At 36.2% G+C, this 18,265-nt stretch overlaps 1 protein-coding gene across 2 annotated transcripts in view; it reads left to right on the forward strand.

The window, feature by feature from the left end:
* LOC123319538 (WD repeat and FYVE domain-containing protein 3) overlaps positions 1-18,265 on the forward strand; it is a 71,854-nt gene that overhangs the window by 18,599 nt on the left and 34,990 nt on the right. For both annotated transcript variants that reach the window (XM_044906576.1, XM_044906575.1), the window contains exons 11-17: positions 1,627-1,780; positions 1,840-1,968; positions 2,805-3,318; positions 5,154-5,375; positions 6,446-6,765; positions 11,081-11,446; positions 11,530-11,814. In XM_044906576.1, the coding sequence (XP_044762511.1) occupies positions 1,627-1,780; positions 1,840-1,968; positions 2,805-3,318; positions 5,154-5,375; positions 6,446-6,765; positions 11,081-11,446; positions 11,530-11,814 (1,990 nt within the window). The remainder of the gene's footprint in view (positions 1-1,626; positions 1,781-1,839; positions 1,969-2,804; positions 3,319-5,153; positions 5,376-6,445; positions 6,766-11,080; positions 11,447-11,529; positions 11,815-18,265) is intronic.

Below are 18,265 nucleotides of genomic sequence, written 5' to 3' on the forward strand. Positions count from 1 at the left end.
GAGGAGGAAAACTCGAGGTTTGGAGGTGCACAAGATGTACAGAAGAAGTTGGAAGAAAATCTAGTGCTAATGCTATACAATAGTTACCTGACTAATGCGATGACTAATTTTGATTGCTCGAATAAAAATTATTTCTTTCACGGGTGTGAAGTAGGCAGCCACTTGAGATCTTGTTAATTTTTACCAGTGGCTGTTTGACCAGTGGCATCGGTACTTTTTTTTTCGTGGAATTACTGAAATCAATATGAGGTCCCCCCTCGGTCAATCTCTATAAGCCACAATAAGTGTGAAGAAAAAAAAAATTTATACTGTTACACCAATTCGGATTTCGAGCAGCTCACTCCACTGTACAGCAAACCCACAGAATTGTTCACATGGTAAATCAAGCATTGGACCAGAAAAAATATTGCACTTCCGCATTTCTTGACGTGAGTCAGGCTTACGATAAGGTGTGGCACCCAGAGTTGCTATACAAAATAAAGCAGTTTCTTCCTTTAAAATACTATAAACTTTTAAAATCATATCTGGAGCATTTCAAGTAAGAATAAACGATAAAATAACTGATAAATATCCGATACCATCTGGAGTACCACAAGGTAGTGTGCTGGGCCCCATGCTGTATCTACTATACACTGCAGATTTGCCTTCTAACCCACGTACGGAAATGGGTACATTTGCAGACGACACTGCTATTTTAGCTAGTGATGAGGACCCAGTAGAAGCTTCTCACTTGTTACAGAACCATCTCGATCAAATACAAAAATGGCTGCAAAAATGGAAAATAAAGATTAATGAGACTAAATCCCTACAAGTCAACTTCACACTACGAAAGGGCGAATGTCCTCCAGTGTATATAAACCAAGTCCGAATACCTGTATCTAACACAGTAAAATACCTGGGTATGCACATGGATAAAAAACTAACTTGGAAAGAACATGCCACGAAGAAGAGGAAGCAAATGGACCTAAAGGTCAAGGAATTGCACTGGCTTATTGGTAGAAAATCACAATTAACTCTGGAAAATAAACTCCTCATCTATAAAGCCATCATCAAGCCAATTTGGACATATGGAATTGAGCTCTGGGGATGCACTAGTAAGTCAAACATGGCAATAATCCAACGAAGTCAGTCCAAAATTCTAAATTCTAAGAATGATAACAGATGCACCGTGGTATGTTACAAACCAAAAAAGCGAAAAACATCACACAAGGCTCGAAGGCCATATGAATGTTTTACTTCAGCCGCTGACTGAAGTGCAAAATAATCGGCGACTCAAACGTAAATGGCCAGCAGATCTGAAAGAGATTTGAGTTGGAACTGCCTCTGGACAGGACCTTATCACGACAATTGAAAGCATCTAGATTTAAAGCCAGCAAATGAGCTCATAGAATGATTATTCTGATTGCCTGTAATACATATTATAATACGATCCGTTTAATCCTTCATTTTATTTTGTACAAAAACTTAATAATTCAATCATCGAAATCAAAACTATAAAAAATATTCAATCCCGGACTGACATTTCTAAAATATGAATATGATCTATTTCCTTTTTTCTCATACCATCACATCATAAATTTTCAAATACCAAACAAATTTCCTGAATTTGCACCATCATTCTTCCAGCATTCCAGATGATATTCCGGCCCATCTATTCTATTCCACCATAATCTACAGACATTTGTATGATTTAGCCTTGGATTTATATGACAAACCAAATTCAGGAGTACTAAGTATTAAATCACCATCTCTTTCAAGACAGTCTTCATGTGAACCTCAAGTAAATATAGAAATGTATGCCTTTTAGATTTATATCTATCAATATGTTTTTTTTTTCAGAGTAGTAGTGCCAATATGAATAAGAGGAGCAACATATCATCTTTAAATTTAAACCCTCCTGTGCCTGATCCAATAATTGTTCATCCTGGTGTAGTGGTTGTCATGCTGCAACTTTTACCGTGTATAGAGGTAACTTTTTTATCAAGCATGATTGACTACTTAGTGGTATTTTGGACACTGCCGAGTTTTCTCTTTTTCTGTATTAATATCTTCTGATAAGCATCTTGAAATATTTCGTTGTAAAGTTGAAAATTCTGGAACATTAACGACAAAAATCGCAAATGTTCATCGTCTTGAAACTTATGTGCAGTTCTGTTATTGTGAGAGGCGCTTATTGTTAACATTCCCAGTTTCGTTGTGAAAAACTGCATTGGTGTTCTGGCGCTGCCACTTAGTCATATTTACAATCTCATTTTAAAGACTAGTACCTTTCCGACTAAGTGGAAGACAGCAAAAATTATTCCTGTACTCAAAAAGGGCAATTCTTCGATTATAAGTAATTAAATTTTCTCTAGAAAATTTACTCGAGAATTCATGCGCCGTGAATTATGCACCGTTACATATGCACTTTCGGTAGAATTCTCTGTTCAGTTGCATACAAAATAATCTCTGCCGTTTTCTTACAAAAATTTGGTAGAGAATTTCCCAGAGAATTCTCGGACAATGATTAATCAGATGATTTATGGTTTCTTCTGGTTCTCCGCATTCACGTTTAAGACATTCTATAGATTCCCTAAATAATGTATAGAACACCTCTAGTTACCACATTGCCGGTAACATATACAGGTTGAATTATGGGTTAAAACCCGTAAACATTCCTTCTTTTTCCATAACAAATTTTGTTTTTAAATGTATGAATACGAATTTAAAGGTTTTTACTACACAACATCAGACAGAAGATCATATTCATATTCAACATATAATAAAATAATGATAATATAATATCATAAAATTGTTTTCTTCAGGATGAAGAGACTGAAATGGGCCTGAGTTTGCAACTTCTGCTCGCTGAAATAATTAAATCGTTGGTGAGGAGTGAAAGGAACCAACAGGTGATGTGCGATAAAGGTCTCGTGAGTCAGATAATATCGTTAGCTGCTGTGGCCTTGCAAAACGAGAATCACCCATTGCATACTCCCATTCAGTACATTTTAGAAAGATTGGCTGCGCAAGCAATGGAACCAATTAACTTGAGGCAGTTTTTGAGGTTAGGTAATCCTTTGAATTGCCTGCCGTTGGAGCAGAGGGAAATGGTTGGCGGTCCTGTTCCATTAACGAGGATCAAGACGTTGGTTTCTATGACGACGCCGAAAGATTTCAGGGCGCAATCTTCACACTCCCTTCCGCCGTTTGTCGAGTTCGACATGTCAGCAGAAGGCTTCGGATGTCTCTATTTACCAAGTATTGCGCCACAATCTCCGGCTACGTCCAGCGTTGTTTCTAATGCTGACACTGCAGTTCTGGGAGGAATTGGAGCAGGTAATACCTTTTTGTAATATAAACAAATTTGAAAAACTTCAATTCTTAATTTATTTATTCATTTAACTTAGAATTTGTGCGCGCGCGTGTGTGTGTGTGTGTGCGCACGCGTGCAGTAGTGAGACGAATACCCTGATGCAAATCATCAATAACGCACTGAGAGAAATCTTAGAATCTTGAGTGGATTTCGAGGAGTTATGTCACATAACTACACTACTGACAAAAACCCGAGTAAAAAGTTAGAAAAGAAAGTGAGCCTACGCCAAAATAATTGGTCTGAAGAAAAACAGCCCTAATTTCCATCAAAATTCGAAAAAGCTGAAACAAAAAATAGCAGCATTAGGGAATAGCCTGAGGAGGTATCACAAAAAGGCCAAAAAATACCGTAACAACAATCTCTTCGCTAACAACCAGGAAGCATTTTTGAGAAGCCACGAAAAAGAAAAAGAAGGAATAGGAAAACCGCCCAAGTTCCGAAGAAATGGAAGAATACTCATCCACGGTATGGTCTCAGAGCATAGAGCACAACAGAAAAGCCTCCTTGATTGAAACTGAAGTGAAAAAGCTAGGCAATTTGCAGGAAATGGATGAAGTTGTTATAATTGAAGAGGACCTGAGATGGATAGTGAACAGGCTGAAAAACTGGACATCGCCAGGTGTAGATCGGATTCACAATTATTGATGGAAAATCCTAGCATCGACCCATAATGGTTGGGGAGCCGACGATGCTTAATCGGGCTTTACTGGAGCGTCGTGGAGACCTAGTGGATTTTGAAGATTAGATGGTAGAAAGAAAAAAGATTTCATGATGTATGCACTTTCAGCGTTGGGGAAAGCGTCTGTAGGTTCTCAAAGATGTAAAAAAGAATCGTCGGGTGTACATACTCGGGCGTGTCAAATTAAGATACTGTATACACCCTACGTGTCTCTGTGTGAAGAGTTGAAAATGATAAAAAAAAATTGTATCCTCTGAGATTTTCATACAGATGGTTAATTTCGGTGTTGCAGACGTGTTGACCCATTAATATATTAATATGCCAGTTTGAAGATGATAACAGGGCATTTTTTTAAATATCTCCGTTCATGTACCTCTAATCGTTTCTGTATTCATTAGAAAGTCGTAGATAATAAAATTCTATACAACTTAAATGCTCACTTCCTTTCAACATCATGTAAGTGTACGCTAATGGGAACTAGGAAGGTGAAAAAATCAGCGAATCTTAGCTAATGCCAACGTTTCGCAACATATATTGTCGCTTCTTCAGGGCTAAAAAAAATACAGATTATCGTGAATAAAAACGAAAAACGACAACACACACAGAAGAAAACAAATCAACATGAATATAATAAAATAGACAATTGCAAAGTCACGATCTGCACTGAGACAAACCAAAGCCAAAATATGCTTTCAAAAAATATATGGTACAACAAGGGACAGCAAACAGTGATACATTGAAAAACTTATTCTCTTGACATCACTTTAACCGTCGAATGAAATTTGTCAACTGAAAAAGGCAAAGGCAGAATTCAAATGAACATACACAGTGCCACCCACATATGTCCCACTATCAGATAACAGACCGAACCCATTATCGTTTTCTGGTCGCCGCTAGGTGTTCCACTACCTGATCTTGAGAGTGGGTGCAGACTAATGTACACCCTCAATACTAAATTATATTTAATTATGAGCCATTACAAAACTCTTGCCGATTTTCCTTGCCATATTTCATGTCCCAGTTATTCGCTCGCTGGCTCGCGCAGTTTTATGCGGGATACCCTGCCTAGATGAAAGTCTGCTTAATAATTAGTTAATTTTCACATTTATCTTTTTTCAGGAGATAGAATATTTCCTCCTCAAACGGGATTGAGTTACTCCACCTGGATATGTGTTGACAAATTTTCTGATCCAAGAACAGATCCTCATTGTGTTCGTCTCTTAACACTTGTAAGAACATTCAATGGTGCCAGGGATGACCACTTGGTTTGCCTATCTGTGGTTCTATCTGCCAGGGATAAAGCCATTATTGTTTCAACACAAGAGACTCACATTCCTAGTCGTAAGTTATCGTTTATTGAATGTAATGTTATCGTATTGGTCTGGTACTCAAATGTAGAGCAAGCTACAGTAATTCTTTCTTAAACTCCGCCAAAATTATACAGAGCACTTCAAAAGATATTTGCATAAAATCAATTTTCAGTGTGGTGATACCCGGAATGACGAATTTCGAGAAAAATCTAAAAATGTGATTGAACGCATTTTTATATTTTTCTCAAAATTCTTGCGATTCATGAAAAACTTGTCAAGAAATTTCATCAATTGAACGGGTTTTCTTATGGCTTAACAATTTTCAAGGAATTCAAATACACGGTAAATATTTAGTGGTTTCAAAGACATTGTGTCCTTAAAAAAATTCTTAAGAGGGTCCATTGTCAAAATAGGTAGCACTATGAGTTTTCGCATATCATAAATCTCCTGTGTACCAACTTCAGTATGACCGGATTCTGAGATAGAAAGGAAAGACTATTTTTGGGGCGAAATTCGGGGGCTGCAACACCAAAGAGAATGCTCCACCCCTCTACTGATTTTGTCCCGAGAATCTGTGAACACTTTTTTGCTTTAATTCGGGACGCCCTGTATAACACTCGCCATGAATAAGAATAAGATTCAAGTAATTTTCATTAGTAAATTCAGGCATCTTGTCAAAACTCTAATACACAGTGAACTCAAATGAAACTGAATGAAAATAAAGGTCAAAGATATAAATTCCTGATGTTGGACATTTTCAATATTGAATAATTCGGTAATAATATGAGTACTTAGAACTGAATTCGTCACTCACCTTAGAAACGTGAAATAACTTTCGTCGAGTATGACAATTCTTTTAGTATCATTATTATTATTGTAATGTAATAGTGATTGAATGAAAAAAACTTGCTGTGACAGAACAAAAATATATAATGAAAAGTTTTAAATGGTTTTTGAAGAAATTCTTTGTTTAATTCGAATACTTTTGTAAAAGTGTTTTCGTGATTGTATTTTTTTAGAATACGTGTCAGGATCATTAGGATTGCAATAAATATGGTTATCTATCATCAGATAAAAACAATGATTACTTCATTATCATAGATGTTGGTGAATGGGAACCTGAAGGATCTGGAGAACATGGGGCTAGGGTCTGGTGTCCTGACATTCTTCACGAAGGACAATGGCATCACATCGTGGTTGTCTTGAATAGAGCAGTCCTTAAGAATTCTTCTTTTTCTTTATATTTGGATGGGCATCAACTTCATTCGCAAAAGATGCATTACATCTCTCAGAATCCAGGTGGTGGTTCCTCGAACATGGCCGTTTACTCATCAGTGTATGGTTACATTGGGACACCACCAGCTTGGAGAAGATATTCGAAATTATGCTGGAAACAAGGACCCTGTCATTTATTTGAAGAAGTAAGTTCAAGAAGGATTTCGAAAATAGGAATAGCTTTAAACTTGTTGTTTAATAAAAATTTTTCTGTAGCACATTTTACCTGAATGGGTTTGTTCCATTGTTGTTCATTCAACTATTGATACTTAATTAGTTGGTTTTCTGTACAAGTCCAACATCAAAGTTCGTTCCATCAGGATTTCTAATCACTCTTGCGTATAAAAAAAAAACGTTCATTTCCACTTCTTCTAAATTAATACTTAAAACAGATTAGATATATGGTTTTCACAAAAAAGAGTTTTTGAATCACGACACGTGTTTTGCTATCACAATAGCATCTTCAGGTGGATGAACCTAAACTGTCATGTGACTGATGACATGTCGTGGTTTTACAACTGACTTTTGTGAAAATCATATAATCTGTTTTCAGTTCTTAGTGTATTTTGTTGATCAGCGTTGAAAGCATTCCCAAAATCATGCTCTTTTGTTGCATTAATTGCTGGAACATGCCTTTAAATTTTGTTAAAAAAGTATGTAAGTATATAGTTGATGAACTATTTTCTTCGTTTAATTTTGTGGTTTTGTTGTTCTTGCTTAGAGCTTCAGCTTAATTCATTTTCTGTGGCTGTTGTGTTGGTAATTGATTATTCGTATGATGATTGTTGTTGAACATCGGGTTTTTTGATTAGATAAAATTGGCACCCTCTATAGTTCGCCGGATAAGGACCATTACACAATACACATTTTGCTGGGTTATTGTTGCTTTTTTGCAGTTTACCGTATGGTGCTCTCCACCACTATTCACACATGCGTATGGCCTATTGCAATATGTTTTAGTATGTCCATATTGTTGGCATCTCATGCACTGAATTAGTCCTTCGACTTTTTCTGGTGCTTCAATTGTCACAATCCTATTTTGTATGCCGAGTATCTTGTAAATTTCTTTGTTGTTCTGAGCTGGTTCAAGATCGACGAAAAATAAATTCAGTGGTTCTTTTGTTTTCCTACTTTTTCCCTTGTGTATATTTCTTACAGTGTGTCCCTCCTTGGAGAGTTCCAGCTTGGTATCCTCTACATTTGTTGTATGGTGAAGATTTTTTATAACAACAGTGCCTCACCAAATAAATGCTGGAGATTACACGTATTAATCGAATATTTTATTAATCCATTTCATCATCTTTTCAGTCCAATTTTCGAATTTTCCCATCATACTGTATGGCACTCTGTTTTCAATAATAATCCTGCTCAATCTTACGATTCTTCTATATTCATCCCACTTCCTCTTTGAGAAGTAAGAGGTTTGAGGCATGCCTACGCGCTTCCTTGTCTAGCGCGTGATCTACATCGATGCGACGCGAATATATCCATCCACACGCCTTTGAAAGCGGCTTCTGCTTCTAATGATCATTTTGAGGCATGCCTCAGATCTCGTACAGCGAACATTCCATGTCTTCGGAAAACTGCAATTATTCTGCACTGTTCGGGAAGCGGGAGATAGCGCTTGGATCTACCAAGAATACGTGAAGTTTGAAAGAATTATCAGGCAAAGAATTATTTTCCTATGTGTAGATATGTATACAGGGTGTTTCCGAAGGTGAGGCTTTTTTTTCAACGGAATAGAAGTGGTTAAAATGAAGCGTTTCACCAAGAATAAAATATCCGAAACTTTCAAAATGAAAAAGTTGAAAAAAAAATTTGAAAATTATTACTGAAATAGATCCTAATACACCTTAGACCGTTTGTTAGGTGAATTATCGCAAAGCAGTGAGAAAAAACTTATCTCCTGATTCGACCATGTGTTTGCGTTAGGATGTTGGCTCGTTCGATATTTACGCGGTAATGAAAATGGAAACTTAGGATTGCCGAATTGTTCTCATTATTTTTAGTAACTTTAGCCCGTTTGCAACAGCCGAGAATTCTCTAGAGAATTTACTGGAGAATTCATGCGCCGTGAATTCTTTACCGTTACATACGCACTTTCGGTAGAATTCACTGTTCAGTTGCATACAAAATAATATCTGCTTTTTTCATACCAACATTTGGTAGAGAATTCTCCAGAGAATACTCAAAATTCACCAATAAAATTTGTTTAAATTATTCACGAATTTTTTCACAATGGGCATCACAATCTTCTTGTTCGAACATTCCAACAATCGTCCTAAAAATGAGATGAAATGGGGAAATATCATAGCACTTTTTCAACATAACTACCATAGCACTTTCAAGAAACTGCCCCGATTTTCAAATTTTTTTTTCATCCTGAATTGAACGATATACCAATTATGATTATCTCAAGAGTGACCTGATGCATCTAATCCGATGAACTTGGTACTGAACCATTCATTGTCCAGCCATATGTTTATTTGTTGTGTTTCGTTTTTGCGATGATGGAGTTATCTTCCACGTACTTGAAATTTAATGAAATTTCGTCGAACTTCTAGGAGTTGTATCTCAGCCATCTTGGATATTTTATGTAGACAATTTTTGGTGAAACGACTTATTTGATGAATTCCAAAAAAAAAGCCTTACCTTTGAAAACACCCTGTATACAGTAGTGTTCGCTTACAACGGCTCCGTTTTCAGCGAACTTTCGCATATAACGAACCAATTTTTAGAGAATAAAAATAATAGTTAATTCCTGATAGCTATTTACATTTATCCTTTATTGCGAACTTTGCTTTTAGCAAACCGTTTTTGGCGATCCCTTGAGGTTCGTGTTTTTTCTGATATGCCTCACCATCTCTCATAGTGTCACGGGCCGCCACTGATAACAACTCTAAATGCTCGTTCCTGCTTTGGTTGATCAATTATTATATTATATTATATTATCAGTCCTCATATGGTGACTAAGTTTTCTATAATCATCAACAGTTTGGCAATTCACTTTCACAGTATTGTCGGCTAGTGTTTTTGTGGTGAATGGATCTATTTGAAGAATTCCACTTATGTTGGAGATCATCTCCATTAACTCCATAAACAAAAATGGTGTAGGGCGAGGAACCTTGGTGATTGGCTCATCTGCTTTATTACTCACTTCTTTTTTTTCATTCAGACTGCTGAACCTATTATTTGTTGGGATTTAATAATTTTTCGGATTATGAATTTTCCTTTTCTTCGCTGGACGTTCTATACTTTGCCATATTTGTTGGCTATTGGTTGATTGATTTACTTCGTCTATACTGAATCCAGCGAATTCTTTTTCACTTGATGAGAACATTCTGCAGTCGCTAGATAAATGTGAACCATCTTGTATATCCATATTTGTCTGATTCATTTGTAGAGGCATAATATAATTGTGACAGTTTTGTGGTCGAAACATAGATATAGTTTTTAGTTCTATGTAAATAATTAGAATTTAAATTATCACCTATCTGTTAGAAAACAATTGATAAAAAAATATATAAAAGTCACACTGAAGTATTGTATGTTTTCTCTGTATTTCATATTCTAATAATACAACACATTCCAGTCGACGAGGAATTTGCGACATCTAGTATCGAATTCATAATTTATTTTATCTCTTGCTATTTGCGTTTATCAGTTCCATCCACCATCTGGTCTGATAAGGGATCACTTTATTTCTTGAATTTAATATAATTCTCGTGAACAATTAGTGGAAATATTTTAAATTATCGTGTATTTCCTTTTCTGCGGGGATTTTCGGATTATTCTTGATCAATAGCTCGATCAATCCGGGTTTTAATGAACGGAGTCGGCTTGTTACTAATATCACACTTTTTGCGTTGTTATATGATTTATATTTCAGGAGCTGATGTTTACGCGGCGGCAGTTGACCATTGTATGATATTGAAAATAATTTCAATTGTACATAAATACAATTCCGGACGTTCTCAATTTAGATACAAAAGTAATCACAACCTCGTGTTGGTTGAGATGCGATTCATAAATTGAACGACTCAACGGAAATGATTTATTTAAAAGAAAGCCATAATCGTGCAATATTGTTGCAGAATTCGCGACTGAAAATTCTTTGATTTCTATCCGAATTACCGCAAATTCCGCAAAAATGTTTAAAGACAATCTTTCCTCTCTGCAGTAAATTTCTCTTTCATTTTATATAAGTTTATTCACCAATTTAAAGCCCCCTCAATACACTATAATCAGCAAAAATTTTGGTGTAAAGTCTACAGTCTGCAAAACACTCACGCAGTGGTGAATTTTAAAAGAACGTCGGAATACGTACGTGGCTCTTTTCGATATTTTACCTAATATTACAATATTGGTACGGTTGTTATTATACACCCCTTCTTCTCTCCAGTGATGAGCATCGAGCATTGAAATGAATACATTTTGCACTACTAATCTTTTTATTTACAGGTTCTCACACCACTGACTGTCACTCAGATGTATCAGTTGGGCCCGCACTACATGGGATCCTTCCTGGCTCCAAATTTGAACAAAGGTGATAACGCACAATTAGTTACTGAAGAAAAAGTTACATTTGGAGTGAATGCCAAAGCTGTTTCTTTATTGACTCTCAATAAAATAAGAAAAGTGTACAGTCGCACCGATAACAAATCCATAGCAAAACAACTAGGAATGTCTAGTCATGAAAGCGCGACCCCTATACGTATTTTACATAATTCAGCTGGACATTTAGGCGGCTCCGCGAGGACTCTAGGAGGTGTTGTTATAGGATATTTGGGTGTCAGGGTTTTTTGTCCGAGACCTGTTGCAGTTACGGTGAATATTTTTCTCTTTGAGCATAGGAGAAATATTCGAAATTTTATTTTACTCAAGATTTCTTCCTTATTTTTCTGTTTTAGATTGATGCAGTTGGCGGTTGCGCAGTACTTCTTGGTTTGATTGCTATGGCTCAAGATATAGAATGCTTGTATGCTGGAGTAAAGGCGTTGGTTTGTGTTGTAAGAAGTAACAAAGTTGCGCAAAATGAAATGGATAGAAAGAGAGGATATCAAACACTAGCCATGTTATTGAGGAGGAAGAAATCACTCCTCAATTCCCATATTCTTCACTTGACCTTCAGTTTGGTAGGAACAATAGATAGTGGACGAGAATCTTCTGCTATTCCAAACAGGACAGCATTTCAGGTAAGTGAATTATATAGATTCATTTTTGATATTGTATTCTTGTCCAAGATTACAAATTCCCCAGACAGCATACAGACAGAATGTTTCAGGTAAGCGGGTCACTGGATTTTGGTACTGATTCATTGATGAAAATTGAATAGTTGGCTTTAGCCTTGCGGCTTTCACACACCTCTCCAGAGGAACACTAACTTATTCCATATATGTCAGTTATCAAAAGGATTGAGCTCTGTTGGAACCCTTTTCTGGTTTTCGGGCTCATGGTGGTGGTCGGGTCCGGTTTGCAGCTCAGCTTCCTAATGTCGATCAGGTCCTGCCTCCTCCTCCTCGTCTCCATGGTGCTCCTTGGGTTCCTGATCTCCCTGCTCAAAGTACACTCTTTGAAAGTGTAATAATTCACCCCGTATCTTGATCAATGGAAGAGCGGCTGTCCACTGGGCAAGGGGTGATTATTTTTAACATGTTAATACCCAAAATTGAAGGCCCCCGAAAGGGGAAAAAATGTTGATTTGGCCGGTCGCGCGAAGGACAGGTCTTGACGTTGAAGTTATTTCTATATTTTTCTAAGGAGAAAGTTTAATGCCCGTTTGCACCGTTTCGCTGGTAACCATGGTTAAACCATTGTATAAAGACCACAGTCTTTATACAATGGTTAAACTAATCGATGTTCAATATTTAAACGTTGCGGTTGACGGTTTGCACCGTGGAAATATAATCGTTGTTTACTTTAATCATCGATAGGTTTGGCAACACCATTCACAGTATAAAAAATTCAAAATTTCAGCCAAGCACATCATAGAAGATAAATTAAAAAGAAAAAGAAGTCAAGGTTTTCTGACTAAAATTCTGTTGTCAATGTGGGAAATTTGAACATTTCTTTCGGAGTTTCGGTGTTGTGTTTTGAATTTGAACATGGGTACCATCAACACATCCTATTACTCTAGGAAAAGGAGCTTTCTTGTGAAAGGACTGTTGAATTTGCACTATATCTTCATCTTTGGTCATTTTGATGAATTCGGAATATAATTCGCCAATTGCTAATGAAACTGCAGCAATAATTCTTGATCCCTCCAATACATCTACATTTATGAAATTATGTATCAACAGAAGCCAACTGACCAGCACTGGCATAAAACCTCAATGTAGCTAGCAGTTGATTTATTGGGTCAACACTATTATTCCTGAAATATGTATATTTGTATAATATAACTAATTATTAAATTCCAAATCATTTTCCATATATGGCAAAAAAAATAACACGGTTTCTTTCGTTGAACGAAATCTTCTGACGAAAGTGAGGTCCCTTCTTTCGAAATAATTTCTTCTACAGGGAAAACATCTGGGAAATCAAAATTCTATATTGCCAAGTGCATCAAGATCATCATCAAGTAATATCTCATCTTCCAAATCATCCATTATTAATTCGAATTTTATATCAACACAAATAGAAAACACAGAACTGTCAATCGAATTTGAAGTATTACTTCAATCAACGTTTTAATCGAGCTTTAATCGAGCAAATTTATGCGTTTAGTTTAAACAACGTTTGAGGGCCTTATAATCAACGTTTAGGAACGGTGCAACCCGGTTAAGGAATTAAACGTTGTTTAAGAATATAATCGTTGTTTAGACAAACGGTGCAAACGGCCATAAGACCCGTTTGCACCAAACGCACTAAGTGTCCCTTAAAATGAACCCTTAACTTAAATTACGTTGCACCAACTGTTGAGTGACATTTAAATGGCTAAAGCTAGCCTTAAATTTAAGCGCTCCTGTAATGACCACTTTACAGGTATTTAAGGGCGGGATTCTAACCTAAAATAATTTGTTGAACTGGCTGCAGAACTTCGCATTTTTGATGGATTTTGAAAATTGAATGAATTCATTACTGAATACCAAGCCTTTTCTTTTGCCTTTATTGTAATGCCATCAGTCTTTTTTAATTTTCAATTTGGTGTCACAAATAATACTATAATTAGTAACTAACTCTTTTTTTGCGTTGAGGAGTTGAGTGCCCTTCGTCAATTACCACCACTTGCTCGACAATCATTCACCGTATTCGTACTAACAAGGCAATAAGGACATTTTCTTCACGTTCCTCTTCAACATTAGTAAAACAAATCCACACAAGACCTTACAAAGAAAGTGTTGTACTAGTATAAACTTAGGTACCTTTTATTTGACAATCATTATCAATATTAATGCTAATTCAACAACAAAAAGTTGTTACTCTTTGACACTGACTGACAGGGCAATAAAGTTAGGTTAATGAAATGACAACGATCATCCGCAACCGGCCAATCAATGAAATGGCTTTATTGGACTAGGATGAAGTTGCACCAAAATAAAAAACTGAAATATCACTATAGTATATCCAAATCCAAGAGGCCAGCGGTAAACATTGCACCATGCAATGATCACGCGTCAAGAATGTGATAACGCAGAGGTGTACTAATAAATTTTATTCCGAGAGCGTTATATTTTAAAACTTTTTATGTGTTCCAGTTCCGGTGAAAAATATGTACCTATGCTTATCTACGAGTCTCAGTAATGAACAATTAATCTAAAGTTCCCACTTTAATACATACTATGTATTTAAATGTGTTACAATATTTTTTGTAAAAGTGACTAGTCCGTAGTGTCGTCAGAAGATGCAGAACTTTCTTCTAAGTTGACGATGACTGGTGTTATATCATCCATAATATTATCCAATTTCCACATGTTCACCTCAACTTTTTGTTTGACATGTTCCACACACTTTCTCCATCTTTCGGAAGTAACCCGTGAGAGAGCCTCTTGAAAAAGATTTTGGACGTCAGTCATTTTAAATGTGGTGTTTTTATCTGCCACAAAATTCTTGACATCGGCCCAAATCAATTCAATAGGGTTCAGTTCGCAGTGGTAGGGCGGTAATCTAAGAACGGTAATATTTTGGGCCTTTGCAGTTTCATCCACGATGTATTTTTCAAACTTTTCTTTGTTCTGCCTGACTATCTTCAACAATTGCGCTTTTATGAGGTCAGGGGTGAAATCAATATTTTTTTCCCTCAACCATTGTTGGATATCACTCTTTCTGAATAGTGAGTTAGGAATTTTTTCCATTTTCCTTGAATGGTAAGGAGCATTATCTAAAACTACTACAGAATTTTCCTCCAGTTTAGGAAGTATACCCTCAAACCACTTTTCGAAGGACTGACCATCCATTTCTTCATGGTAGTCACCAGTTTTTTTGGATTGGAAAGTCCAGAGTCCTCCAGTTAAAAAACCAGTGTCACTGCCAATATGACATACTATAATTCTCTGCCCTTTGCCTGGAAAAATATATTCACTACATTTGAAAAAGAATGTTGAAATTGTTCTTCACCAAAAAGGTACTTACATCAAGTTTCACAAAACTTTGATTGCTCGATCAACAATTTGGCATTCGATTTCCCGAAGGAAATCATTGAAACTTTCATATTTCCGAATATATTGGAGGAGTAGCAGTTGAGAATCATTAAATGGGCGTGAATAGATAATTATTTGGTGCAAGAATGATATTCCGAATGCTTATGACCAACTTATCGACTGAAAACTAATTGACGTTCATCCGTCAATCCATCGTTGATTCTCTGATCAAGCTTTATGAAACCGAGGTTCAAACGAGGGTTAAACTCAAAATTCAAGACCTTACCAGACGGATTTTTCAATCCAGTAGATAGTCCAGCAAGTAACGCTTGCCGAGAAGATGTAACCGTTTCATCGGTCCACACTTTGGATTTAGTATGACCGGCATTTACCCAAGTTTCATCCAAGTAGTAAATCTTCCTGTTTTCATCACGGAAGGCCCTAATTTTCGTGAGATACTTTCTTCTCCAACATTTAATGTCGTCACGATCCATTAAAAAACTGTTGCGTTGGCGACGTCCATATTTGAAATTAAGTTTTTTCAATATAATAGAGAAGGTACTCTTCTTAAAATTTGGCAAATTCGAGTCTTCATTAACTATTTTTAATACTTTCTCTATAGTCGGGTGTTCATTTCTGAAGAAAAACTCGTGAACTTTTCGCCGTATTACATTTTTATCGAAATCTGATAAGGACTCCCATTTGGTGGTCCGATTTTGATTTGTTGCCGGCTGTGATAGAACACCGGAATTTATGTATTCAGAAATAATTCTCCTTACACTTCGAGCTCCAATGCCAAGTCTCTCAGCAACTCGGAGTTCTACGTCCTTTAAACACATTCCTGCATTTTGAATCATCTCAATTTTATAAGTATTCAAAATAATTTCTTTTATCTCGGCACTGAAGTGTCGTTTCAGACGTCTCTTTTTTGGAGGACTTAAGTCAACACGCGATTCCTCAGCAGTATCAGTACTTGACATTATCTTAAATGCTTGTAACTTGAATAACTTGCTACAACTGTAAACCAATTTACGAAAGACAAAACAATGAATGACCTCTGCAGTTCTGCACAACAATTCGCATACAAAATGAATCAAACGTAATGCGGTTCTGCGGAGAGTGGTTCTTACTTTCGCCTGCACACATGGCGTTCCTAAAGCTTTGACCAATAAGAGGAGTACCTCAAATACGATCACGCGTTCGTCAGTTTGTTTACGCTGGCCTCTCGGATTTGGATAGACTATAGATATAAAAACTTAAAAGCCCCTTACTTAAGATTCTGTTAACCCACCCTGTACACCAGGTACAGAAAATGGAAAATATGTATGTTCGCTATGGTTAAAAAAAGTGATAAAATGAATAAAACTGCAATATTTAACGTCTTGTATTCATTGAATCATATACATCATGGAAATATTTTCTGAATGTTGATTTTATTTCGTCAGGTTCAGATTGAAATAAATGAAAAAGTACCTCTATATCCATTAAGAATTCAGAAAATATGAGCCGATTCAAAAAAAATTTGTATTTTAAATGGTTGATGGCTCACGTTTTAATTTTCTTCAATGAATTACTCACGAAATCTAGGGACTCCCTTACTTCGAACGCATGCATATCTGCTAAGCTGAAATATTGGACCAAGCTGCAAGTATTCGATGAGAAAGGTAAGATAAAATAGGAAAAAAAATTTTGAAAATTGGAAATGTTGGTGCTGAGTGTGAACTAGTCTCGAAAGTGGAATATATCTTTGAACTCAAATAAGGTACTCGGAAACGGTTAACTTTTGTTTGATAAATTTGGGAGAACTTATTTTCAAGAAAGAAGATTTATTATTTATGTTGTATCTTGATATAGTGATGAAAAAATTTTTATTGTAAAATTCAACTCACTGAGGTCTCGTGACCCATTGTTCGTCCGCTTGTAATTGGAGAGAATCAAACTCTGTGACATGCTGACAAAAATGCTACAAGTCGACAGAGAGGTGTCCCTCACACCATAGGAGTTGTGGGTGTTGTGTTTCCTAGGTATGTCATCCTTAAGTCTTCAAGGATGATACAGAAGAACAGAATGTGTTCAACCGTTTCATCCGTGCTCCTGCACCAGCGGAACAGGGAACAGCTAGTCAGTCCCATTCTATTTAAGTGTTTATTAAACCAATGGCCAGTCATTGCTCCAGTCATTAGAGTCAGTTGTTTCCTCTCAAGAGCTAAGAGTTTTTTGACCTCGGGCACAGAGGATGGTCTCTCAATGAGAAGCCTCGACTGTCTGAGACCACTTCTCATGCTCCATCCAGAGGAAAATTTCCCGTCTAGCTACCTATTTATTTATTTATTTATTTAGTTAATATTACAAGTAATATAACATGTTTACGGGATCATCCCCATTTACAAAGAAAAATACGATAAACCAATAAAAATCTACAACCATAATAAAAAGAAATACCAATTTGAAAAAAAAATAACAGAAGTTCTTGACAGATGTAGGACAGATAGGCAACGCCGGTCCCGGACCAACTTACCCCCTAAAAATTACTCTCAGCTAGTCCGGAGAATCAAAGAAGCATAAGCAAATAACGTTTCTTGTTGTCCTCAAATAATATCCAACATTTTAATGTAATACGGTATCCCGTTCTAAAATTATTTAGGAAAAAATTATCATCGTCAGGCACTTTGGTTGATCCTCCTTGTTAAACGGTTTTGGACATAAAATCATCAAACAAGGACGACTGATTTTCTGGTGCTCTTTCATCCTTAGAAATATTATTCGACATTTCCGGTTCACGTTGTGCAGTCATTGAATCTTCGTCCTCAGAAAAATGAACGAGAGAATTTTATTTATAAATTTTATCGTATTCCAAAAATTGGTGAATACTCAACCAATAATTTAATATACTGAAATCTGTTCTCATTGATATCTTACTTGCTTTGAAACTTTTGCTTAGTAATCTCTCTGCGAAGAATTTTTGATGTATGTGGGAGGATGTTTGATATATAAGATTTGTCTGGCTGATAACATATAGTTTCAAAATATTCCTCTGAGTAACTTGCATAAGAATCAAACTTCAAAA

Source organism: Coccinella septempunctata, chromosome 8 (genome assembly GCF_907165205.1).
Source record: "Coccinella septempunctata chromosome 8, icCocSept1.1, whole genome shotgun sequence".
In the NCBI taxonomy this organism is placed as follows: domain Eukaryota; kingdom Metazoa; phylum Arthropoda; class Insecta; order Coleoptera; family Coccinellidae; genus Coccinella; species Coccinella septempunctata.